Source organism: Cibotium barometz, chromosome 16 (genome assembly GCF_041138505.1).
Source record: "Cibotium barometz isolate CiBa-2024 chromosome 16, ASM4113850v1, whole genome shotgun sequence".
Taxonomy (NCBI): domain Eukaryota; kingdom Viridiplantae; phylum Streptophyta; class Polypodiopsida; order Cyatheales; family Cibotiaceae; genus Cibotium; species Cibotium barometz.
The window spans coordinates 35,247,737-35,274,796 of NC_141061.1; the positions used below are offsets into that span (position 1 = coordinate 35,247,737).

Below are 27,060 nucleotides of genomic sequence, written 5' to 3' on the forward strand. Positions count from 1 at the left end.
GTGGAGGTAAGTTAAAGTTTCTTGGATAGTTTGGAAGACACTAGCTAGAGACCCTTCACACGCACTTCGTAGAGCAAGGCTGTTTATAAAAATATTATAGGGGTTTGTGTAGCTTTGTCAATGCTTTAGGTGTAATTGTGCTTGAGTACCAAGATAAATTATTTATTCATCGGAAGGTGATTTGCATGGAGTGAGGTTAGGGAATTTTTATGAAAAGACTTCCAAAAGACCAAATTTAGAGACTCGCTCATAGGTGAAGGATTTGGACTTCCAAAATACCAAATTTAGAGACTTGCTCATAGGTGAAGGATTAAGTCCATTTTATGCACTTCTAAGAATAGATATTTTTTCCCCCAAGAAGTATGTCCCTAAGAAACCATCCCATTGAGATTCCTTCTAGCTTCCCCTCCTAATGAACCACTTGTTGTCTTGGCTCTCCTACATGTAAAGAACTTGATTTATCTACTACCTCCACCAAACAAGGTCATATGTGCAGTTCAAAACCAAAAGAAAATGTGTCAATACTATTATTCGTGTACATTTTTTTGATAAAGTGTTTAATAGTGTAGAGCTAAAAAGTTACTTAGAGATGTCTTTGCTTTTACATTGTGCAAGCATGGAGCAATTTGAACTTCCCTTTTGGGTGAAAATATACGATGTCTATCAAAGACATGGTATATAAACCACATAATACTTTTTTGTCCTTGGACAACTCTTAGACATGCTAATGTCTATCATTTAACTATTTCAAGAAATTCGTTAAAGATTGCAATGAAAAATTCCCATTATATTGCTTTTAAAGAGGACTTTGTAAAGGCATATCCCTTGTTGACATCTAAATCCATTTGAAGCATGTAATGAGTTGAAAATTGGAAAAGAAATTATTAAATAAATCGAGGAAGGTGGAAGAAAGAGGAAAGTCAACCAAGGGGGCAATGAATTTAGCAACGTCCAAGCATAATGACTTATGTAATGAAAAAAAGGTTACCAAATCTTTTTTTTAAAATCCTTATGAAGTTTTTAAAAACCCAAACAGGAAGGAAAAAACTTGGGGACATCAATAGTTTAAGGAGAAATTGTAGGTTTAAAAAACATTTAAGTCAAAGAGAGTCTATAATGTATAGTTTGTTAGAGAATTATATTTAGTAGGGTATTTGAAAAAATATATTTTTGGAGAAGTACACTTATGTCCCTACATGTCTCCTTTAAAAATTAGCTTTTTAAAAAATTAAAAAGGATTTAATTATATGATTAAATCTTTATTTTCTAAACTTAGAGGTTCATATGATATAATTTGATATATTCAATTGTGTAGATGAGCTTAAATGATGTTTTCCATTCAATTTGAGTGATTGAATGACTATGTTTCAATACCGAATGTGACACTTTCAAAAAGTGCAATCTGAAGTACCTCACTGGCGAAATACCCTTGAATACCATTTCAAAACATAGTTCTTTGGGGAACTATGCTTGTTAGATGAGATTCCAATAACATATTCAAACCATAATGGATATGTGTTCATTAGTATTCCAAAAGACTTATTTAAATCAATGCCTTGGTATGAAAAAATTTGTGTATATCCATGTATAGTTCTTTGGAAACTATACCTCAAAAAGCTCCTTCTAGGGATCGCTCTCAAAGAATTGTACTAAAAACACCATAAGCCCCTATTGTCTAGTTTATTTAATATTCTATTCAACATTTACTTAGTCGACATGACCATAAAATAACAGTTCTTAGGGAAACTGTATTTAGAGAATGTGTCAAAATCACATATTTGACCCTCTTAACATGACTTTTTTTTTCCTCTGCTCAGACACTCGGGAATTTTTGCTTCGGAAAATGGACATCCCCTACTAAAACTAGCACTTCAGTAGGTTCACTATTCCAAGGTCTTTTTCACTCGATCCCTTTTTGTTGAGCTGCAAAGAGCCAAGCGATACTTTCAATTGCAAGCAGACTTAGGCCATGATCTAGAGATTTTTCTCATAATTTCCACAATGTCCATAAAGAGGGCCCTTCACCCTAGTCACCTAAAGCTTGGATAGGCAATTACCTACCCTATTCTAAGACCATAGGACACATCGACTGTAGGTTCCCAAAACAGGCAAAATGACTTGCAAAGTGATCAGCATGAGGGAACAAGGTACTTGGAGAATAAGAACCAGGCTAGGCTCTTATCAAACCTGTTCTACCACCCTAGACCCTTTTTCCTGTTACTTAAGTTACAAATTTTAAGACCCTCGGCTCCATAATTGATCCAAATCAATTTGAGACAATCTTACTTGCTAGAAAAATCAAGAATGCACTGGTTTCATCCCACAGTTTAGTATGCCGTATAGATTCAACTGTAAGAAGACTTGCACGATGGCCTGCTCAACAAAATTAAAATCATCTACATTAAGGTGGATAAGTAAAGTGTGGCTCTTGTTTACTTCCCACTACTGATACTAGATGCCAAGTAGTAATGGGAAAAACTTGTATTAACAGCAAGCGCATTAGACATGTCTGCACCAAAATATATGCATAAGACAGGCGAGAGTTCACACAACTTTTCGCTACGTTCAAACTTCTGCCATCTCAGATTCATATAACGCGTCAACCAAACCATAAAAACAAGATACGTTCGCACAATTCACAGGTCTTCCCTACATGCATCTTCTACCATCTCATATTCATATAATGCTCATCAACCATTAAAAAAAATGGGACCTTTGAAGGGTACATCAGCTAGCCATTACATAGGATAGAACATCATTCAGTTTCAAGGTAGAACACAAGTCCTATGTAGGAGCACTAAGATAAGGTCATCCATGGACAAAAATCAGCAAGTTTTCCATGACTTTGCAAGGGAAATGAAAGAAAAATCCAAACCACTCAAGGATCAACAATGTAACATATGTGGGCAGTAGATGAACTTTTACTATGCGCATTTGCATGTACAATTAATGGTAACCTCCTTAGAACTGTGGGTCTTCTCCTAAGCAGGTAAGTTTCCCAGGTGTTTTTTTCATACACACAATTTATCCTTTTGAGAAGCTTCCTTTCTATGGATCTATGAATGCTTTTCCAAGATGTGTTTTATCAGTATTTTCCAGCAAACTAGTACAAGCTAAAGGAACAAACAGGATCCAAATAACACAATTAGTTTCCATAATAGCATCCATCATGAAATCGATAGCACAGGAGTATGCCCACCATCAGCTAGATTGAGTTCTTCTAAGGACACGGATCTTCAACTTCTGTGGACGCCTTGTTTCTGGTAGACGTCTCTCCAAAGCCTGGAAATCGTGAGAAAATATATATTGTGACATCAGTAAAAGTGACTGGTACTATCTAGACCAAATATACATACATACAAAACAAATGCCAGAGCTGTCAATGTATCTAGCTGTCCTGAATCTAAGTTCTGAACATAGACCATGCTCAACATAGCACCGTCATAAGCCAGTCCCTTGACCTGAATAATGGACAGCCCATAGCGGGAAGGCAAGTCTCACCTCAGATCTCCAAATTTCACCCCCAAAGTCATCACCAAAATCTAACCAACTCATGCTGAAATATATAGCACTTGTTGGCATCATCCTGCTTCGCATGCATGATGCATCCTCCATTGCATGTGCCATGTTTATCAACAAACATAGGGTTAGGATTTACAGGAGTGTTTCCAGGCCACCGTGAGCCCTGCCCATGAAGGATTGAAGGCCATAATAAATATGGTGAGGTCATGTATGCAAAGAATGTGGACTAGGTGCAAACTTGTTAAGGAATATCCAAAACCCAGAGACACTATAGGAGGCACAAAACAGGTGGAGCAAGTTGAAGTGGACCAAAAGTGGAGGAAACCAGTGCAGCCAAGATGGAGCGGCTGGGTGACTAAATTAAAGGGGTTTCAGGCATGTTTGGGGTCTCCAAAACAACCCCAACCAGGTGCCCAAGGCCCACAGCCCAAATGGACACATTAAAATGGTAAAAGATTTAGTTGGGCTGGTCAATCAGTCAACCAGCCTAATATGGAGGGATTTGCAGGCATATCTCCCTCCTTGTCCATTCATTCTTCCTCAGCCTTAACAGCCACTGAAGCACACATAATAAACCCCAGGACTCATCCAAAACAGTTACGAAACGCTCCTGCTAAAATATCAAACATCCTCATACAATTTGGCTTACTTAAATACTCTCCGAAGGCAAGTGGTGAATCTTGTGAAATCTTCACCTTCGCCTTCTTTCCCCACATAGCCGTAGCAAGCACCATGCCCCTCAAGCTTGCCTTTGATTGCAGCTCCAGCCTCTCTACTAGCTTGTACAATGTTCTCAAGAACACCCCCATCAAACAAGGATGCCATAAAGTGTGCCTAAGCAAAACTTGTGTCATGAAGCCACAACGTAACTGATATCCAGGCAGTGTCCAGCTTTGAAATTGCCCTTGCTATTGCTGATTCCTTGAAGCCTTCCCTATTTTCCGGAAAAACCGCTGTGGTCATTACATTTGAAAGACATTTTGGTCTGTGTCAAAGACCACTCACCAGCAGTCATTCCACAAAATCAATAATGCTTGATGTGGCGCTCCCACCAAAGGAGAGCTGACCCTCTCAAGATGATTGTGGAGCTAAAACTATCACATGTGTCAATGACAGCCAAGGCAGTGTAACTAGCTAGACCAATTGGTAGCCAGAACCTACCATAACTCTTCCTGTTGATCTTGCTCCTTATGAGAAGGGAGGACAATGCCATGCGTACCTCATTGGGAGCCCTTATGGAACATGGGATAAAGGAATAGATAAGATCAATAACGAACAAGAAGACGTGTCTTTTGTGTATCTCCTATCTGGATGTCATGGACTCCAAAGCTAGAATCTTCTGTTGAAACTCAGTCGGGAAGGCTCTAGAGGATCTGCTTGTGAAGTGAGGAGGACTTCAGAGGCCCTTCATATCAATCATGTATTACCCTCAGCTCATTCCTTTTACTCGTCGTTTGGGCTTTCACATAATGAAAAAGTTAAACCCTAGGCATCAAGAACCAAATGCATCTGTACAAACTACTATACAGCCTGTATACCTGTTGTGCAAGAATGGGGACCATGTTATGGTTTCCTGCTTTTGGTGCAGTGAGAGAAAGTAAGGCACTGATCACCCTGCGCGAGTGGGCTGTTTTGTATTTCCAGAAAAAGATCCTTCTATTCGTTTTTTTTTTAAATGTCCACCTGTAAGGGAACTACAACAGTAAAGCTTTTATAGCTTAATTAACATGATTAAAGACTTGATTAATGAACATAAGACAAACATTACAGGAAAAGACTGAATGATTGCATTGAAACATGGGCCTTTCTTAAATAGAGGCCGAAAAGGTACAAATGAAGAGGCACATCCCTGTGAAGGGGTGTGACTCTTAAATCAATAGTTATGTCCTTAGGACTTAGGGGTGTGCCTTTAATGAATAGGCATGTCCTTTGATAGTGACCCGTGTGCAAGGGTGCGACCCTTCGCAGGTGTCTTTATAGTTAATGAGGGATTGAGGAGTAATTAGGGAGAGATTAAGAGAGTTAGTCACAACCGTGACATTCCCTCCCACTTAAAATAAGACTCCAGCTAAAGAAGAGATGGTTGTCTTTGAAAGAATTCCCGAAGAAGTTATCGATATTCTTGTAAGTCTTCATCACTTTGCCAAGTAGAGTTAGAATCATCAAGATCTCTCCATTGAACCAAAAATTCTCTAGTGAGCTTATGTCATGTTTCTTTCTGTCTGACATCAAGAATTGTCTCTGGAATTAAGAGTATGTATTCATCTTCGATTTCTGGGACATAATCCAAAACATCTAAAACTGGAAAATCACCGTCCACAAACTTCTTGAGCCAAGAAATATAGAAAGTAGGATTATTTCTACCCCAAGCAAGCGGCAATTCCAACTTGTAACTGAGAGATGAGTTCTTCTCAATATATAATAATACTAAGTCTCCTTCTTGAAATTCAATATGACAACGATGCTTATTAGCTGTGCGCTGATATTCCTCTTGTACGCTGACCATCTTATCCTTAATCTGTAACAGAATATCTTGCATCTCTTGAATGGGTTGGTCTATTAAAACCATTGTATGTTAAAGAACAAAGTTGGCAAGAACAAGGGGAGTATGGCCATAAGCTGCTTTTAAAAGGTGCCATTCCAATAGCTGAATGATAAGAATTATTATAAGCAAATTCCACCAAAGGTAAATATTCTTTCCATGAAGCTAATCGAGACTTAACATAATGACGAAGCATTTCTTCCAGAATCTAATTAACTCGTTCCGTTTGTATTCCGTTTGTCCATCTGTCTGTAGATGATAAGCAGAGCTAAAGAGCAAAGTCGTACCAAGAGACTTGAATATCGAAATCCAAAAATGTCTTATAAACTTTGGATCTCGATCAGAAACTTTAGATTTTGGCAACCCATGAAGTTTGAAGATATATTACATGAACAATGTTGCAATATCCGAAGCCTGGGCTGCTTTCTTGCACACGGAATGAAATGTGCTATCTTAGAAAATCTAGCCACCACCACAAGAATCTGTGCATTGTCTTTAGAAGAACGTGGCAACAATGAAGTAATAAAATCCAGACTAATACTTTCCAAACATTCATTGGGAACTGGAAGTAGTTAAAGAAGACCAGCTGGAACTTGTCTGCTTAGCTTTCATACATTGGCACGAACATGGTTGTCACGATACGAAAATACGATACCGTACGATACGATACCGTACGGGAATTTTTGGTACGATATGAAATTTTCGGATACCGTACAATAAAATACGGTTTTTATTTTTTACACTTACAACCTACGGAGCTTCAAGCTTGAATGTGAGGGAAGGTTGGGAGGGGAGGAGTCTACAGTGCTTGAGGAACCAGAACATGGATATGTGTCTCTCCTGGTTGGATCTCCCGATTGTCTCTCCAAAAAAGAACCTAGATGGGTAATGCAATGCCAAAGGTCTCCCAGTGTAGCGTTTATGACTAAGGAACCGTCCTTGCACAAATACGAGGAGTGCATCTAGGGTGATAAGTTTAGGGACTCCTCTCTAGATCAAAATGGCCATGAGAATCTAATTGTCTAGCCTACCTATACCAGGGATCCCCAAGTGATGTAGCAAGATTCTCTCATCCTACCAATCAAGTGTACACTACCAGTCTACCTCGCCAGATTTTTTAGGTCTCTCAACAACCCCATATGGAATACTGAGTGGACACCAAAGTTGCGAAGTATTGCAAGCATTTGGGATCTTCGTAAAGCATGGTTTCTATATATTTTTTTAGCATTTGGAATTTTTTTTCAAGGGAAAAAAACTTTTGGAGGAAAAAAAACGTACCGTACGATATCGTACGGTATCGTACCGTACGAACCCATTCGTACCGGTACGAGAAACAACTATGGGCACGAAAGACATGCTGTGACAAACTTAATAGCCAATAATACGTAGCCGTCAAAAGACCATATGTCTTGTTGATGCTTGGGTGTGTAACATCATAAGTGACCTCGTGATGTTCTTTCACCAAGACTCTTTGAACATGAGTATCATGAGGTACACAAATACGATCCTGATAATATAATAAACCATCCACCAATGTATATGTTGCATAAATCTTCAATTCTGAAGGAGTTGCATTCTAAGAATTGAGAATTTGAAATGCATTTCCAAAATCACAATCCTTTGGATAACGATCCTTGAAACTTTGAGGTATATCCATTTCAATTGTAGAAATAGCCAAGACCGAAGCCGGCAGCATACGACTGAGAGCATCCGCAACCACATTGGTAAGACCAGGAACATACTCAATCATCATATGAAAATTGACTAAGAATTCGACCCAACGCGCTTACCTAGCATTCATAAATGGTTGCGTGAAGATGTATTTCAAAGAATGATGATCTCTTTTCATCACTAAATCTGCACCAAGGAGATAATGTTTCCATGCACAATAGGCATGAACAATAGCCAAAAATTCCTTGTCATATACTGGGTATCTTAAATGAATCGCAGAGTGCTTATGAATGTCAAATGCAATAGCACGTCCATGTTGCATCAAGACGGCACCACTAGCAACATCGGAAGCATCTGTATAATCATCAAAGGGGAGAGTAGGGTCAGGAATAGCCATGACAAGAGTTGTGGTCAAAGCTGTCTTTAAACTTTCAAAAGCTGTGAGTTGCGGCTTCAGTCCACTTGAATGTAGAAGCGGACTTTGAAAGTTCTATGAGAGGAGCAGAGATTTGAGACTGTGCGGGTGAGCAAAGAGAACCAACGGCCGAAGAAACTCAAGGAATAGGTGTGCGGCAAACAGTTGCGGTAGAGGCAGAAGGCATAGTTGATGCTAGGAGGAACAACGAATAGGCGGAAGAAATCCGGTCAGGCGCAAATGAAAAGAAAGAAAGAAATCGGCGATGGCGAGGATATAATGAAAACTCGCTACAGGGGGGGGGTTGAAAATAGGCAATGGTGCGACAAGGGCTTGGACGAGCTATTGCCGCCTAGGAGACGGACGGCTCAACCGGGGTCTTTTCCTTGCCAGACCACCCAGCCGACTGTGCGGCGGCAATGCACAACTCAATGATAGCTCGAAGCTGGTTAGTTGTGATATGAAGTACATCAAGTACATGCTTTTATAGGTTGCAAACAAGGTCATCCCGAAACGTTTCACTATTGAAACGTTTCGATGCTGAAACGATTTATTTTGGAACAAAACGTTTCAACACCACGTAGGTGGACAATGAAACGTTGGACCGAATCAATCATATACATAAAATGTGAAGGTGTTGGCCAATAGTTATAAGATGATATTAGCATATTTATCATCAGTAAACAAAGAAGACATACAAAAGAGAAGTGAAAAGAACAAATAGAATGAAAGAAGGAAAGAGAGAGAATTATAAAAGCTAAAAAGCACAAAAAATCACCACCTTTTTCCCCACATGAAACGATATGGTTTCAATGTGCACATGAAACGTTTCAACACTGAAACGTGAAACGAGTTTCAAAGCCATCGAAACGAGTTTCATGGTGACCATGGTTGCAAACCTTATCTTTTGACTCACACAAATTACATTCACATATGGGAACATGGCACATGGCACACACTTATCTTATCCAGATAAGAGGATGATACTCAAGTGAATAGAGGAGGCCCCTTTATATAGTGATGCAAGGGAGCTAGCCGACTCCTCCACGACCTACTAAACAAGGAAATTAAAACCTCATAAATAGGCATTTCCCAAATACACTGAGATGCACAGTTTCTAACACCCTCTCTGCAGCTCATAGTGTGCAAAGTCTGAAGAAGATAAGCTGATGAAGATGCAACCATGGACACTCCAGTATTGCGTAGTACTGGATACACCTCGAAAAGAGCACCTACCAACCTAACTCCTCGAAACAAAATGCCACCCTGAATAGCAAGGAACTTTGCTTGGCTTCAAATTCCATACAAGTGTGCAGTGAACTCCAAGAATAAAATGATGAGCTGTTGGACACAATGCACCCATTATCCCCCAACAGTGAACTGTGAACACACCACGTCCCAAAAACCTCAAACAATGAACTTGGAACTCATCCAGTCCATAATCTCTACTACACCAAGCAATAGACGTGCAACACATCCAACCCATACCTCCAAAATGAACTTGTCTCACCAGATATTTTTAATGCTTGGAACTCCGACTCACGGATCCCATGCACCAGAAATGGAGCTACTAACATCCCCCTCTCCGGCCCACAAGCCTCCTCTGGCTGGAAGCACATGGGGGACTATAGAAGCTGACCATCCTAGTCCTCCCTGGCTTTTGCAGCCTTGGGGACACTAGAAGTATCATAGTCATCATCCTGCATATGATCATTGCCCGTCTTTGAAAACTTGGTCTTGGCCTGGGTTGTGTCAGAATGCACAGCGGAAATGAAGACAACTACTGTAGAGAGCAAGACGCAGATGAAAGAGAGAGAAGCTGTGTAACTCTACTTTATACACCACAAAAAATCCCGAAAATATACAATGTGGAGTGTGGGGGGCAAGGGGCCATTTATATGGCCCCACGCTATTGGTCGGCTAGCCCATGAACAACCGACAGCAACCCTGACTGCTCATGACCAGCAAAAAGGTCAGTCAGCCAGGATACATGCAGTCGGCCAGCATTGAGGCACAGGTCAGGTAGCAACAAAGCAGTCGGGCAGCACCTAAAGGCAGCCGACAACCCAAACACCTCCAGAAAATAGGAAAAAATACATGGAGAGTGAGGAAAAATGGGAAGACACTAAAACGGGCAAGCACACCCACAACAGAGGCCCTGACATAGTGTACAGATAGGAGATGACTGCTAACACCCCCTCTCAGCTCCTAGATGTGGAACCAACCCCAATGAGCTCGAGTGCCGCCAGAGCGTTGTTGGTCATGTCCAGTCCCGACTAGTTAAAGTGTAAACACAGCTTCACGGGCATTTTTTCCCTGTGACTGGACACAGGTTTTTTCCTCGTGTGAACACACTTATGTGTGTTGGGCACTTTGCCCTAGGCTACTATATGTACTCACTTGTACTTTCATTTTATCATTTTTGAGTACATCTTTTCTAGCACTCACGTTTCTTTGTGCTTGAGGTTGTGTGTGTGTGTGTGTGTGTGTGTGTGTGTGTGTGTGTGTGCAGGCTAGCTGCCCTCCTACCCAACATTGGTATCAGAGCCTGGTTAGGGTTAGGGTTACACCCTGCTGTGCCCCCAACATTAGGGTTGGGGTTTGGCCCCTGTTGCAGCCTATTGCACACTTTAGACACGCACCTTCTCTCTCCTACTCGCCACACTCTCTTCAAAAAAAAAAAAAAACAATCGTGTTTACTCTCCCCCGTTGTTGGCGACTTGTACTACCCGACTACCTAGTACGTGCTGCAACAGCCCGACTATACGCTGCTGTACTTTGCACGCCGCCCTTGCGTCGACTGTACCTGTGCCGTCGTCACCGCCCAACTGTACCTGCACGAGTCCTCTATCTTGCGCCTGTATGGTGCTGATACAGCTTTGCGCCACCCCAGATCTACGCCGCCCCGCCCAGATCTGGCACCGCCCTGTACCTTGCGCCGTTAGCAGATTTACAAGTGCAGATTTGGTCTAATTGGCTGCCTAAAAATTGGGGCTTTTCTACATTGAGCCCATCTTTGCAACATTCGACCAATTTACCTTTGATTTTGTCAAGATTTGAGCACTTGCAGCTCTTACAGGTGTCAGCAGATTGTGTTTTTCACGGCACATGTATACATTTGTGGTTTGTTGCAGTATATGTATGCCATTGTGGACACTTTGACAGATTTGTATCATCATGCAGTACACTTGCGGATTTGGGACATGCATATGTATTTCTCGTGGTGAAGGAGTTCCCTTTCAGTCCATTGATTATCCTGCTATTTATCTCCCACATTCTTACGGTTTTGCTGGGCATCGCCTACTCGTGGTGATTTGTGACAAATTTGCTGTGTTATCATGGCCAGCAGTAATAATGATCTCTTTGGAATGCTATCTCAAGAGGACAAGCTCAATGGGGATAACTACCCTATGTGGGCTTATATGATGCGTCATGTATTGGTTGCCAAGAATGTATGGCTATATGTGGATGGCACTGAGGAGCGGCCGCTTGCACCTTCTCTAGCCGAAGGTGAAGTGATTCCCGCTCACCCTCCTGCAAGTCCACCTCGTCCTCCTCCTACTCAGCAGCAGCATACTTGGGATGCTAGGGATGCTCAGGCCCATGCGTTGATTGCTCTCTTGTGCCGCAAGCATATCATTCCGCACATTCATTCCTGCACCACTGCAAAGGGTGCTTGGGATACCTTGGCAACATTGTATTGAGGTCGCAATGAGGCTCGTGTAGCTTACCTTCGGGGCAAGCTTGAGACTGACCGCATGCTTGAAGGTGACTCTATCGATCAGTACCTTACGCATGTGAAAGACCTACGAGAGCAGTTCATTAACATTGATAAGGTCTTGACAGATGGCTATCTTGTTCAGACAGTTTTGCGTAATTTGCCCGACTCTTTTCAGACATTTGGCACCACTTTGCGGTTGTTGGCTGGCAATGCACCTAATGCGGTCACTTTTGATAACCTTGTGACTCTCTTGCTCAGTGAAGAGCAATCTCGTTCCAACATGAACAACATGATGTCTGCTGAGTCAGCAATGGCTGCTCCCTTTTGTAGGAATAGATCTGGGCCTAAACCTAGCCCATCGGATCCTCCCAAGATAGAGGACAAGCTTGAAAAGAAAAAGCGTTGTAATTATTGCAGGAAAACAAGGCACACCATAGAGGAATGCACGAAGCGTATTGAGAGTGAAAAAAAGAAGAAGCTGGCATCTTCTTCCACAAGTGCAGATCAAGCCAATTTGGCTACACATGTATCAACCTTGACCCTTACATCTTCATCACCTGCAGAGATGTCGTCTGATGCCGTTGCTTTTGATAACTATGCTCTATAGTCTGTACTCCTTGGTATGCATTGTCTGGCAGATGCACTTCAAGGGGGGATTTTATTTGCTCACATGCAGCTGGTGATGCCTCATGGTCACTTATGCTTGTTGACCCTTATGCTTGTCTATGCTAGACGCTTTCTCTTATGTGATGTCTACTGGAGATGCCTTTTATGCTGTTTTTGTCAGAATATGCAACGGAGATGATGACCAAATCTGGGAACACAGGAGCAAAAACGCAGGCAAAAAAACAGCACAAGAGAGAGAGAGATGTAGGCGTGTAACTCTGCTCTATATACACAAGAAGATCCCGAGAAATGATACAAATGAGGTATGGGGGCTGGGGGCCTATATATACCTCCCATAGAGGGCAGTCGGCCAGCAGAAAGAATGCCCACGACTGAAGAAAAGGTCCCACGACTGCATAAATGCAGTCGGCCAGCAAACAGGTGCCCACGACTGATCAAATCCAGTCGGCCAGCAGCCCAGTAGCCCACGACTGATCAACATGGAGTCGGCCAGCACTGGGGTGCTCCTGGCATCACCTGGCAGCCCTCCCAAGCCTCAGAAAAAATGGGAAAAATAGGGGAAAAATACGGAGAGTGGGGAAAAATGATAAAACACCTCATAAGGGCGGGCACACCCACAACAAAGGCCCTGGTGTATACAAATAGACAGGAGATGACTTCTAACACCCCCTCTCAGCTCCTGGCTGTGAAACCAACCACTGGGAGCTGGGGTGCCGCCTGAGCAAATACCGAGAGAGCGACTTCGTGAAGAGGTCCACCGTACTGTCCTCCGTCGAACAGAACTCTAGCAAGATGTCATCAGCAACGATCTGTTCACGAACAAAGTTCCTCTGGATGACCATGGGTTCCTCCAGTGGAAGCCCAAACCTGCAATGTAACCTCCTCCTTGAAGGAGCAAGGAGGACCTGCGGCTTTAGGGTTTCATGGGAGAGACATACACAGAGAGGGAGAGTAAGAGAGAGAGAGAGGGAGAGAGAGCACACCAATGTTTGGTGGGTGTGAATAGTTGGCTTGTTGTAGTTAGGGGCACACCACAACCCCTTTATAAGAAGAGTGACCTTTACAATGACTTGGAGTGCACTCCACACATATGACTTGGAGTGCACTCCACACTTATTAATAAGTGAATGTGAAACGGACCAAATAATGGGCATACACTTATACACATGTACACGCTTGTACATACTTGGGGCCTTTACCCCAACAACCTCCCACTTAAAGGCCAGTGTGTGCCTAAAAGAGGAGAGAGATCAGCAGATGTCTGATCATCCAATGCCCATCAAGTGCCTGCAGTGAGCAAACCTCTCTGGAGGTAAACTCTTGGTCAACAGATCCGCTGGGTTGTCATCCGTATGAATCTTGACAAGCTGAATCAGCTTGTCCTCTATCACCTCTCTGATGAAGTGATACTTCACATCCACATGCTTCGTCTTTGCATGAAAGACAGGGTTCTTTGCCAACTGGATGGCACTCTGACTGTCACAATGCAACAATGGAATATCCCCTGTATAGCCCAAATCTGCCACTAACCGAGATAGCCATAATGCTTCCTTGCAAGCCTCTGTGGCTGCAATATACTCGGCCTCTGTAGTAGATAAGGCAATGCACTTCTGCATCCTGGATATCCATGATACTGCACCTCCTGTGAATGTAAACACATAACCGGTAGTAGACTTCCGGTTATCTGGATGACCGGCATAATCCGAATCCGTGTAACCATGCACTAATGCATCCTGTTTGCCAAAGCAAATGCACATATCCTGTGTGCCTTTTAGGTATCTCATGATACCCTTCACTGCTTCCCAATGCTTCTTGCCAGGGTTGGCCATATATCTGCTAACCACACCAACTGCAAATGCAATGTCTGGTCTGGTAGCAACCATGGCATACATGAGACTGCCACAAGCTGAGGCATACGGAATCTTGGCCATATCAGCCCTGTCTCTATCTGACTGTGGGCTGTCCATAGCACTGAGTTTCACATATGGAGGCAACGGAGTACTAGTCTTCTTCCCCCCATCCATATTGAACCTCTGCAAGACTTTGCCAATGTATTCCTTCTGAGACAAATACAACACATGCTGATTTCTGTCCCGAAGAATCCGCATACCCAAGATGTGATTTGCATCACCCAAATCCTTCATATCAAAGGTCTGATGCAGCCTCTGCTTCAAGGCATCCATCTCCTTACGAGATTTCCCGGCAATCAACATATCATCAACATACAAGATGAGGATCAATAGACTGCCATCCAAAGCTTTCTTGGTGTACAAGCAGTGATCTATGTCACTTCTCCTGAAATCTTGGGATTTCATGAATGTATCAAATTTATGATACCATTCCCTTGGTGCCTGTTTGAGCCCATAAAGACTCTTTTTCAGCTTGCATACAAGCTTCTCTTTCCCTTTCACTGCATAACCCTCTGGCTGCTTCATATATATCTCCTCATGGAGATCTCCGTGAAGAAAGGCTGTCTTCACATCCATCTGAACCAATTCCAGATCCTCATGTGCAACCAAAGCTAACACAGCTCTAAGTGTAGTCATTTTGACCACTGGAGAGAAGATCTCATCAAAGTCCACACCATATTCCTGCTTAAAGCCCTTTGCCACTAATCTGGCTTTGTACCTTGGCTTAGTCCCAGGTGTAACTTTGAGCCTGTAAACCCACTTGCATGGCAATGTCTTTTTGCCAGTAGGTAGCTGCACCAAATCCCATGTGCTATTCTTATGCAAAGAATCCATCTCTGACTGCATAGCACGCTCCCATAGAGCCTTATCTGCCCTCTGTAAAGCCTCTTTGTAACATGAGGGCTCCCCACAGTCAGTGAGCATCAAGTAGTCAACCCCTGGAACAAACCTGTCAGGGACTCTGGAGGGTCTAGTGGACCTCCGTACCCAATGACCATCATTTGCAGGTTGCTGTCCAGCCTGCATATCACCCATCGATGGCTCCTGTTCCATGCCATAAGGCTGAAAAATCATGCCCGGTATCTCCTCTAACTGTGGTATATCCATAGGGATATCTTCTGCCATATCTGGCTGTCCATTTGGACCATTTTCAGCACCATTTAAGGGCTGGTTTTCCTGCTGTAATGGCTGATTTACAGCCCTTTGTTGTTGTCCATGATGTCCATCATCATCAAAGATGACTCTGCCAGGCTCCTGTTGCCTTGCAGGCTCCTTATACATGCATGTTTCATCAAAAATGACATCATTGCTGCGTATGATCTTTCTATTCATGGGATCCCAAAGTCTATACCCCATTTCACCTTTGTCACCATATCCTAGGAATATGCATTTATGAGACTTAGGATCAAGTTTGGTGCGCATTTCCCTGCGTATGTGCACGTACGCAACGCAACCAAACACTCTCAAGTGCTTGTATGACGGAGGCTTCCCTGTCCATACTTCTTCTGGCACTTTCCCACCAAGCCTCGTGTTAGGTGACCTGTTTATAAGGTGAACGGCTGTCATAACAGCTTCAGCCCAAAAACCATGAGGTAATGCAGCATGTGACAACATAGAACGGACCTTCTCCTGAATGGTCCTGTTCATCCTCTCTGCTGTCCCGTTTTGTGGAGGATCATAAGGAGTAGAGAGCTCCCTCTTGATGCCTTTAGCATCACAAAAGTCCTGAAACTGTTTGGACATATACTCTCCACCATTATCGGAACGCAAAGCCTTCAGTGTTTTGCCAGTTTGATTCTCAACATGAGCAACAAACTTCTCAAACACTGAAAATGTATCACTCTTCAGACGAAGAGGATATGCCCACACCTTACGTGTGGCATCATCAATAAATGACACAAAATACTTTGCCCCACCCAATGAAAGCTGAGGCATCTCACATACATCTGTATGCACAAGCTCTAACTGAGCATCTTTCTGTCCAAGAGCTTTCTTGTGAGGGCACTGTAGTTGCCTACCATAGATGCAATGCTCACAAAACTGAAAACCTGAGAACTTAAGAGAAGGCAAATAACCATAACGAGATAAGAGCTCCATTCCTTTGACACTCATGTGTCCCAACCGGTTATGCCACAAAGAAATTTGCGGCAACTCGGTTGCATTCACATCGGCATGGTGACAAACACCAGCATACATGAAGTATAGAGTATCAACCTTAGAGCCTCTGGCAACAACCAGTGAGCCCTTACTAATCTTCCACTTTCCACTACCAAATGTGGTAACATAATCAGCATCATCAAGCTGTCCAGCAGAAAGCAGATTCTTCTTGATCTCAGGCACATGCCTGACATCATGGAGCATAAGCTGTGAGCCATCTGAAAATACAAGCCTCACATCACCTCTGCCAAGTATCTTGCATGCATGGTTATCACCCAAATAAACAACTCCTTCATTGCCAGCAGTGTACCTGACAAACAAGTCTCTGCAACCTGTGACATGAAAGGAGGCACCTGAATCAATGATCCATGAGTGCATACCATGACCACCTGTAAGAAGTGAATGGGCATCAAGTGAAGACGTAAATAGGACTTCATCCACACTGTCACCTGCATGTGACACATTGACTTCTTCAATCTTGACTCCACTTTTACCCTTTGGCTTTGCATCTTTGGCTTCACTTGCTTCATCCTTGTCTTTGCCTTTTCCCTTTTCCTTTTGATCATTTTTCCACTTGTAGCATTGCTTTTTGAAGTGTCCCTTCTTGCCACAATAATGGCATTCCAAGTCCTTTTTGGAGCGAGACTTGCTCCTTCCCCTTTCTTGGCTTTTCCCCCTTTGCTGGGATCTCCCACGTGCATTCATTGCATTGGACTTTCCAACAGAGTTGTTTTTCCTGTTCATCTCTTCTTGAAGAAGAGCACCCTCAACATCTGCATATGACAGCATAGCATGCGAATTGCTAGTGGCTGTCCTGAATGTGTCCCAACTCTCTGGCAAAGTGCATAACAAAAAGGTGGCTTTGAACTCATCGTCCATTGCCAACTTTTGATTTATAACCTGGCTGACAATACCATTAAACTCATTGAGATGGGCTGTCATAGAAGCCCCTTCCTTCATCTGAAGGCCTATGAGTTTCTTCAACCAATACACTTTGCTTGAGGCACTTTGTTGGGCATACAAGTCCTGCAATCTCTGCCACATTCCCCAAGCAGTCTTCTCTTCACGAATGCTGAAAAGTAATGAGTCTGACACAGACAACATGATAGTGGATCTCGCAAGCTCATCCACATCTTCCCACTCTTCAGCAGTAAGAGAAGCAGGCATTACACCCTTTTCTTTGATAGGCTTGTGCTGCTTCTTCTGGAGCAACACATTGTAGCACTGAGTTTGCCAAATGTCATAATTATGAGAGCCTTCAAGCTTCTTGATGTGAAGCAAAGAAGAACTTTCACCTGTGGTTGCCATAGCAAAGTACAACCAAAGTCAATACTTGACTCTCTACAAACCTGTGCAAACACTACACCCAAATGCACACAAAGTGCTCAACCCTGTGCAAACACTGCACCCAAATGTTCTCCCAAGGTATATCTCCCACTGCGGAATCTGTGCAAAACACTGCACCCAAATGTTCTCCCAAGGTATATCTCCCACTGCGGAATCTGTGCAAAACACTGCACCCAAATGTTCTCCCAAGGTATATCTCCCACTGCGGAATACTCCCACTGTCAATGATCAAACTGACACAATGACATAAAATACATCTCCCAAAACTGTCATAAACAGTGCAGCCACATACATTTGCCAAAAGCCCCAAATTTTGACAGTCAAACTTGGTCAAAATTGACCCAAAATTGTCAAATATGCATGGACAGTGTTACCACAAGACATATGCATCACCAATTGTCCAATTACATGAGAAGCCCCAAATTGCCACTGCAATGAGCTTCGATTGACGGTCAATTACCCAAAATTGGACTCAATTGATGCAATAATGCTTCAATTAACACCTTAATGCCTGCAATTGTGACTGTCCGGTGCCAATACATGAAAAGCCCCAAAATTTCGGCTTCAATGTCTGCAAATTGGCTTTAATTGACAAAAGCCCCAATTGTTTTCCACCATTACCTGCGTAGTCTGCACAATTGCATGGAAAACAAGAAAAAGCCCCAGAAAATGAAGCAAAATACCTCTTGAAATTTGCTGGCTGTGTGTCTGCAGATCTGATAAAGGGAGGCACTCCAGGAGCCCGTGGGCCTGCTGGGCAGCCACGTGGGCTGGGTGGCTGGCTGGCTGGGCAGCCCCGTTGGCTGGCTGCGTGGGCTGGCTGGGCAGCCCTGTGGGCTGCGTGGGCAGCCTGGGCAGCCCCCTTGAGCTGCCTGGGCAGCCTTCTTGGCTGCAACAGCAGGGCGACCAGCAAAAGGAAGGCGGCCAGCTGCAAAAGTGAGGCGACCAGCAGAAAGGGGGGCGACCAGCAGAGGAGAAGAGGGAGGGGAGCACCGGCGACCAAGCTCTTGCAGTTCTTCGCGACAGAGTTGAAGTTCTTCGCGACAGAAGTCGTCCCCAAGCTTTCTTCGCTACAGAATTGGAGTTCTTCGCGACAAAAGTAGTCCCCAAGGTCGAGGGAGATGAGAGGAGAACAGAGGAGCACCGCAGCCAAAACCCTAAGCAAGAGAACCAGGCTCTGATACCAGTTGAAGGAGCAAGGAGGACCTGCGGCTTTAGGGTTTCATGGGAGAGACATACACAGAGAGGGAGAGTAAGAGAGAGAGAGAGGGAGAGAGAGCACACCAATGTTTGGTGGGTGTGAATAGTTGGCTTGTTGTAGTTAGGGGCACACCACAACCCCTTTATAAGAAGAGTGACCTTTACAATGACTTGGAGTGCACTCCACACATATGACTTGGAGTGCACTCCACACTTATTAATAAGTGAATGTGAAACGGACCAAATAATGGGCATACACTTATACACATGTACACGCTTGTACATACTTGGGGCCTTTACCCCAACACTCCTGCTCCGTAAAACTGCTCCTGGGCCATAAGTAGATCTCCTCTTGTCCGGATCTCCTCCCCAAACCGAGTCACTCCAACCGTGGAGTCGGACTCCATCCAACAATCCCCCTCCTGTGTACAAGAGTCCTTGATCCTTCGCATGCCGCAGAAACCACAGGAAACGCAATCCTGCCTCCAAAAGAGACATCTGCAACCATGAGCTCAACCGCCTCATCAAGAAGCTCCCGTCCAATCTGGTGTCCATCAACCAGATCAATGAACCATACAGCTTCTGAGTCACAGAGACATCACACTGCTCACAAGGATCAACACCTGTTACGGTGCACAAGCAAGTCCTGGAAACCTAATGAAACCTGTCAACCACCCCCTCTGAATCCGGAACCACAAAACCTCGAGAAACCACCTCCTTCTGCAAGTAATCACCTGCCACGTGCCTAGCTTTCCGAAAGGTCCCCGTGGAAAGAACATCCTCAGCTACTGGAAGTTCTATGTCCCGAACACGACGAGACATCAGAGCATAAGTGACCTGTTCAGCTTCCTCTGACTCACGAACACAAGAACTACCAACCTCAGTACTGGAAAGTTCCTGCCAACTGCTGCCATCTACTGGCAAGCTATCCACCACCTGGGTGGCATAGCCGGTTGGGACACATGAGTGTCAAAGGAATGGAGCAATTGTCTCGTTTGGGTTACTTGCCTTCTCTAAAGTTTTCAAGTTTTCAGTTTTGTGAGCATTGTATATATGGCAGGCAACTCTAGTGCCCCCACAAGAAAGCTCTTGGACAGAAAGATGCTCAGTTAGAGCTTGTGCATACAGATGTATGTGAGATGCCTCAGCTTTCTTTGGGAGGGGCAAAATACTTTGTGTCTTTTATTGATGATGCCACACGTAAGGTGTGGGTTTATCCTCTTCGTTTGAAGAGTGATACATTCTCAGTGTTTGAGAAGTTTGTTGCTCTTGTTGAGAATCAAACTGGCAAAACACTGAAGGCTTTGCGTTCCAACAATGGTGGAGAGTATATGTCCAAACAGTTTCAGGACTTTTGTGATGCTAAAGGCATCAAGAGGGAGCTCTCTACTCCTTATGATCCTCCACAAAACGGGACAGCAGAGAGGATGAACAGGACCATACAGGAGAAGGTCCGTTCTATGTTGTCACATGCTGCGTTACCTCATGGTTTTTGGGCTGAAGCTGTTATGACAGCCGTTCACCTTATAAATAGGTCACCTAACACGAGGCTTGGTGGGAAAGTGCCAGAGGAAGTATGGACAGGGAAGCCTCCGTCATACAAGCACTTGAGAGTGTGTTTGGTTGCGTTGCGTACGTGCACATACGCAGGGAAATGCGCACCAAACTTGATCCTAAGTCTCACAAATGCATATTCCTAGGATATGGTGACAGAGGTGAAATGGGGTATAGACTTTGGGATCCCGTGAATAGAAAGATTATACGCAGCAATGATGTCATTTTTGATGAAACATGCATGTATAAGGAGCTTGCAAGGCAACAGGAGCCTGGCAGAGACATCTTTGATGATGATGGACATCATGGACAACAACCAAGGGCTGTAAATCAGCCATTACAGCAGCAAAACCAGCCCTTAAATGGTGCTGAAAATGGTCCAAATGGACAGCCAGAGATGGCAGAAGATATCCCTATGGATATCCCACGGTTAGAGGAGATACCAGGCATGATTTTTCAGCCTTATGGCATGGAACAGGAGCCACCAATAGGTGATATGCAGGCTGGACAGCAACCTGCAAATGATGGTCATTGGGTACGGAGGTCCACAAGACCCTCCAGAGCCCCTGACAGGTTTGTTCCAGGGGTTGACTACTTGATGCTCACTCACTGTGGGGAGCCCTCATGTTATAAGGAGGCTTTACAGAGGGCAGACAAGGCTCTTTGGGAGCGTGCCATGAAGTCAGAGATGGATTCTCTGCACAAAAATGAAACATGGAAGTTGGTGCATTTACCTGCAGGCAAGAAGGTTTTGCCATGCAAGTGGGTATACAGGCTCAAAGTTGCACCAGATGCAAAGCCAAGATACAAAGCCAGGTTAGTGGCTAAGGGCTTCAAGCAGGAATATGGTGTGGACTTTGAGGAGATCTTCTCTCCAGTGGTCCACACTTAGAGCTGTGTTAGCTTTGGTTGCGCATGATGATCTGGACTTGATTCAGATGGATGTGAAGACTGCTTTTCTTCACGGTGATCTCCATGAGGAGATATATATGCAACAGCCAGAGGGTTATGTAGTAAGTGGAAAGGAGAAGCTTGTATGCAAGCTGAAAAAGAGTCTTTATGGGCTCAAACAGGCACCAAGGGAATGGTATCATAAATTTGATACATTCATGAAATCCCAGAAATTCAGGAGAAGTGACATAGATCACTGCTTATACACCAAGAAAGCTTTGGATGGCAGTCTATTGATCCTCATCTTGTATGTTGATGATATGTTGATTGCCAGGAAATCTCGTAAGGAGATGGATGCCTTGAAGAAGAGGCTGCATCAAAACTTTGATATGAAGGATTTGGGTGATGCAAATCACATTTTGGGTATGCGGATACTTCGGGACAGAAATCAGCATGTGTTGTATTTGTCTCCAAAAGAATACATTGGCAAAGTTTTGCAGAGGTTCAATATGGACGGGGGGAAGAAGACTAGTACTCCTTTGCCTCCATATGTGAAACTCAGTGCTATGGACAGCCCACAGTCAGATAGTGGCAGGGCTGATATGGCCAAGATTCCGTATGCTTCAGCTTGTGGCAGTCTCATGTATGCCATGGTTGCTACTAGGCCGGACATTGCATTTGCAGTGGGAGTGGTTTCTAGATATATGGCCAACCCTGGCAAGAAGCATTGGGAAGCAGTGAAAGGTGTCATGAGATACTTGACGGGCACACAGGATATGTGCATTTGTTTTGGCAAACAGGATGCATTAGTGCATGGTTACACGGATTCGGATTATGCCGGTCATCCAGATAACCGGAAGTCTACTACCGGTTATGTGTTTACATTCACAGAAGGTGCTGTGTCATGGATATCCAGGATGCAGAAGTGCACTGCCTTATCTACTACAGAGGCCGAGTATATTGCAGCCACAGAGGCTTGCAAGGAGGCATTATGGCTATCTCGGTTAGTAGTTGATTTGGGCTATACAGGGGATATTCCATTGTTGCATTGTGACAGTCAGAGTGCCATCCAGTTGGCAAAGAACCCTGTCTTTCATGCAAAGACGAAGCATGTGGATGTGAAGTACCACTTCATCAGAGAGGTGATAGAGAACAAGCAAATTCAGCTTGTTAAGATTCATACGGATGACAACCCGGCTGATCTGTTGACAAAGAGTTTGCCTCCGGAGCGGTTTGCTCATTGCAAACACTTGATGGGCATTGGATGAGGCCAGTTTCAGCCTTGATATGGCCTTGTATATTATCATGTACATGCTGATTTTTTTTTCCTTCATTTAAGGGCACTTTGCCTTTAAGTGGGAGGTTGTTGGGGTAAAGGCATAATGCCCACCCTTATAGTGTGTACAAGCCCATAAGTTATAGTACATAGTACACTTAGTACTTTTAATGTACTAAGTGCACTATGTGTACTAGTGCAATATACATGTGTGATAGGGGAGTCACACACTCATATCTTGATGAGTTGACTTATCCCCACAACTCTCTCTCTCTCTCCCTTGTTCTCTCTGTGTATGTCTCCCACATGAATAACCTAACCCTAATTCTCTCGCCCATTCAACCCATGAGGGTGCAGGGCAGCCAGCTAATCATGAAGGTGGTGCAGAAATTCAGCAGGAGATTGACCCAGAAGTTGAGCCAAATATGGGACAACAGGCTCCACAGGTCAGACATATACCTAGATGGTATTTGAGGACATTACAGGACAGCCAGGGTTGTTCACCAGTTGGACATCAAGACTGCTTTCCTACATGGGGACCTCGAGGAGGAAGTTTATGTACATCAGCCCATAGGTTTTGCAGAACATGATCATGAAGGGAAAGTATGCAGGCTGAAAAAGGCCTTGTATGGTTTGAAACAAGCTCCACGAGCTTGGTATGCAAAGATGGATGCTTTCCTACTCACTCAAGGCTTTGTGAACAGTCCATCAGAAGCCACTTTGTATGTAAAGAAAGGAACCAACTCCCAAGTTTTATTCTTCTCTATGGCATCCAATTCCACCTACATGGCTTTCCTCCAAGTATCCTGTGCAACTGCTTCCTTGACGGAAGTGGGCTCTTTGTCCCGCATGATACGAGACATCAAAACATAGTTTACCTGTAAGAGCTCTGCTGAATGAGTTTTGTCACGAACTCTATGCGATCTTCGAGGTCCGTCCTCTGTGATCCTTTCGGAGGTAAGCTCCGTAACACCCGACTCTCGAAGGGTGTCTAACAACCACCTTGTACTCGAACAGAACGCGGAGCCTCCTGCTATTGCGGGGGCTCATCTCCAGCCACGGGGCCAAACTCCTCAACTGACCGAGGCTGTCCAGCTGGAACAATTGTGTAACACGCGGAAGCTCTGGGAGTCTTTTTTCAACCCTAAACACTACTGAGAACATGCTGATGCAAAACGCAGACATAAAGGAGAGTGGAGAGAGAGAGAGAGAGAGAGGGATATGGCTGGAAAATTCAGTATATTCATATGGTACAAAAAGATACCTAATCTACAGTCATAGGCTGCCTTCATGAAAAAGTGGTATACACCCAAAATCTGTCCTAGTCTAAGACCCATTCCCTAGAGGAATGAATGAATACAATGAGGAGCAAAACTTCCTATATATAGTCTCTTGGACTTCATGGAGAGCTGGCCGACTGCTGTCGGCCAGCCGATTGAACCATATATCCATCAAAAGTGATGCACCTGTAGCCGCCTTGGTTCTGGTTCAGCCGATAGCCTATTTGTCTCAGCCGACAGCTCTTGCTCTACTCTGGTACAGCCGACAGGGATCCAAGTCCACACTACTGCCAAAACAGCACTGTGTGCTCCAACTTCTGGTTCTTATACTCTTTTTTGGGCTACCTCTTCTCGACCAGCATCTGAGAATGTCCATGGCATTTTTATGCACATGACAAATTGATTGGGAATCATCATCAGAATCATCTGGGTCTCCAAGAAGTGGCGGCTCATCAACAGTGGAAACTAGAACATGCTCATCAAAAACCACATCTCTGCTGACGAGAAGACCTCGTTCCTCTCTAGATCATACAACCTGTATCCCTTGGAAAGAGAGTTATATCCCACAAAAACAAGCTTTTGGGACTTTGAGTCAAGCTTCCCCCTCTACTTCTTTGGAATGTGAACATATGCATCACTCCCAAGCACACGGAAATGGGAGACATCTGGTTTCCTGCCAAAATACACCTCAAAGGGAGTCATGTTCGATAGTGAAGTCATCAGAGAACGGTTGAGGATATGGACAACCGTAGCCACAGCCTCTCCCCAAAGTGGACGAGGAAGATCACTATGCGCCAACATCGCCATCTCCACCACAATCCTATTCTTACGCTCAACTACTCCATTCTCTGAAGGCGAACCTGTATTGGCCAGCTCCCGCTTGATGCCCTGTTCCGCACAAATGCATTGGAAGAAAACTCTCCTCCTTTGTCAGCCCGAAGAGTCTTTATCTACAAGCCAAACTCTTTCTCCACTATCACATGCCACTACTTGAACCGAGCAAAAGCTTGGTCCTTCTGAGAAAGAAAATAAACCCAAGTGAATCTGCTACAATCATCAAGTAGCATGAAATACAAAGAACCTCCCAAGGATGGCGTCTGCATAGGTCTACACAAGTCAGTGTGTACCAACTCCAAAGGTTTCGAAGCCCACCTAGAAGCCTGCTTCGGAAAAGATTATGTGTGCTGCTTACCACGAATACAAGAACTACAGTGTCCCTGCTTGCTACCAACATCTGGCAAGCCAACCACCATCTGGTCTCAAAAAGCTCGCTGCAACGCATCCACATTTAAGTGGCCAAACCGAAAGTGCCACGAGTCACCAATCTGAGAGCCTGTCAATGAGGAGAGTGCCGAGAGTTTGTATATACCATTCTCCACTCCGCCTTTCCCAAACAACCTGGCCAGTCTCTCGATCCTGTGGAGCAACAGAATGCTGTTCAAACTCCACCCATCAAAAGCCAGTCTTGCAAACCTCATGCACTGACAGCAGATGAAAACCAAGTGCGGGGACGTAAAGAACACGAGAGGAATGCTTCTCTCCTCTGCCATCGGGAATGGTCTCCATCCAACCCTCACTGTGAATCGGTATGGTGGAATTGTCGCCAATGAAAATGCGACCTGACTGCCATTTAAGATCCTAAAAGAAGTCACGGGAAGGAGTCATGTGCCTGGAAGCACCACTATCAAGAATCCACTCCCGAGTATCCTTGGCAGTGAAGCCAACTGCCTCCTCGCTCGAAGAAGATGAAGCACTGGTATCCAACATCTCTAAGTGCACAAAGGCTCGAGTCTTTGCAGCTGCAGCTGAAGAATTAGCACTCTTCCCAGTCCACTCGGGACACTTCCTCCAATAGTAGCCTCTCGCGCTACAATTGTTACAGGTCCTCTCGCCCTCGGCCTTCAGTTTCTCACGGTCTGAATCGGGCTTCTTCTCAGAAGAATTCTCTGATGAAGACTTCCCTTTGCCCTTCTTGTTGTTGTTACGCCCTTTCGACCGCTGGCCAGTCAAGGCCTCAGAACCTCCGCCCTGTGGAGGGTTCGTAAATCACTCTTCCTGGTCCAAGACCATTGGCATAAGCTCCTCCCATGCGATGGTGATAAGCCTGCCACCACTGGTGATCAAAGAGGAGTAAAATGCTAAGTACTGAGAGGGCAAATGGGACAACAACATGATGGCCATATCCTCTGACGATATCTCTTTCCCCGCCTGGAGAACCTCTTGCTGAAGAGCTTGCAACTTCTTGATGTGCTCCCGCATCGTCGACGACTTTGCAGGATTCATCTCCTACATCTAAACTTCCAAGGAGATCCTCTTCATGGGTGATACCCTGTTGTATAAAGAAGCCAAATAATTCCAATCCCTTTGGCCAACGTCATATGCTTTATATGATTGATCACCTATGGTATGCAATTTAGGAAGATGAAAGAACGGAAGCAGGCATTGATACAATCCCATAATTGTGCCTAAGCCTCCCATTCCTTCCATATAGAGGGTAACTCCCCGTCTTCCAACTCCGGCCGTAGAACCCCAACAACAATGAAATCAGCCAAGTCATAAGACTCCAAAACAGACTCCATCATTACCTTCCATATGCCGTAGTTGTTCCCGTCCAACTGTCGGTCCACCAGGAACATGGGGAGTGTTGGGATCTTCACATGCTTCTCAGCCATCTCAAGCAAAAAAGAAGAAGAGGCTGCAAAAAATATGCAAGGTAGCTGTCCAACGGTGATGGCCGCCTTCTACCCGATCTCCAAGTCCCGTACAGCCCAAACAGTCTCCAATCAGCACCTCAAATCAGTAAACCCTCGACGTCCCACTGTCTCCAAGCTTCAAGCCACCTGGGGCTCTGATACTATGTTAGAATGCACAGCGGAAATGAAGACAACTGCTGTAGAGAGCAAGACACAGATGAAAGAGAGAGAGAGAGAAGCTATGTAACTCTGCT

General features: G+C 44.4%; 1 protein-coding gene across 3 annotated transcripts in view; it reads right to left on the reverse strand.

The window, feature by feature from the left end:
* Window positions 1–2,089: 2,089 nt before the first annotated feature.
* The window catches only part of LOC147630583 (ABSCISIC ACID-INSENSITIVE 5-like protein 2), a 29,818-nt gene continuing 4,847 nt past the window's right edge, over window positions 2,090–27,060 (reverse strand). The window contains exons 3-4 of one of the 3 annotated variants that reach the window (XM_086810507.1): window positions 3,200–3,282; window positions 2,861–3,113 (exon numbers count right to left, since the gene is read on the reverse strand). In XM_086810507.1, coding sequence (XP_086666633.1) covers window positions 3,202–3,282 — 81 coding nt within the window. In that variant the 3' untranslated portion in view covers window positions 2,861–3,113; window positions 3,200–3,201. Of the gene's footprint in view, window positions 2,374–2,860; window positions 3,283–27,060 lie in introns of those variants that run through there. The other 2 variants (XM_086810508.1, XM_086810506.1) reach the window with 2 other exon arrangements.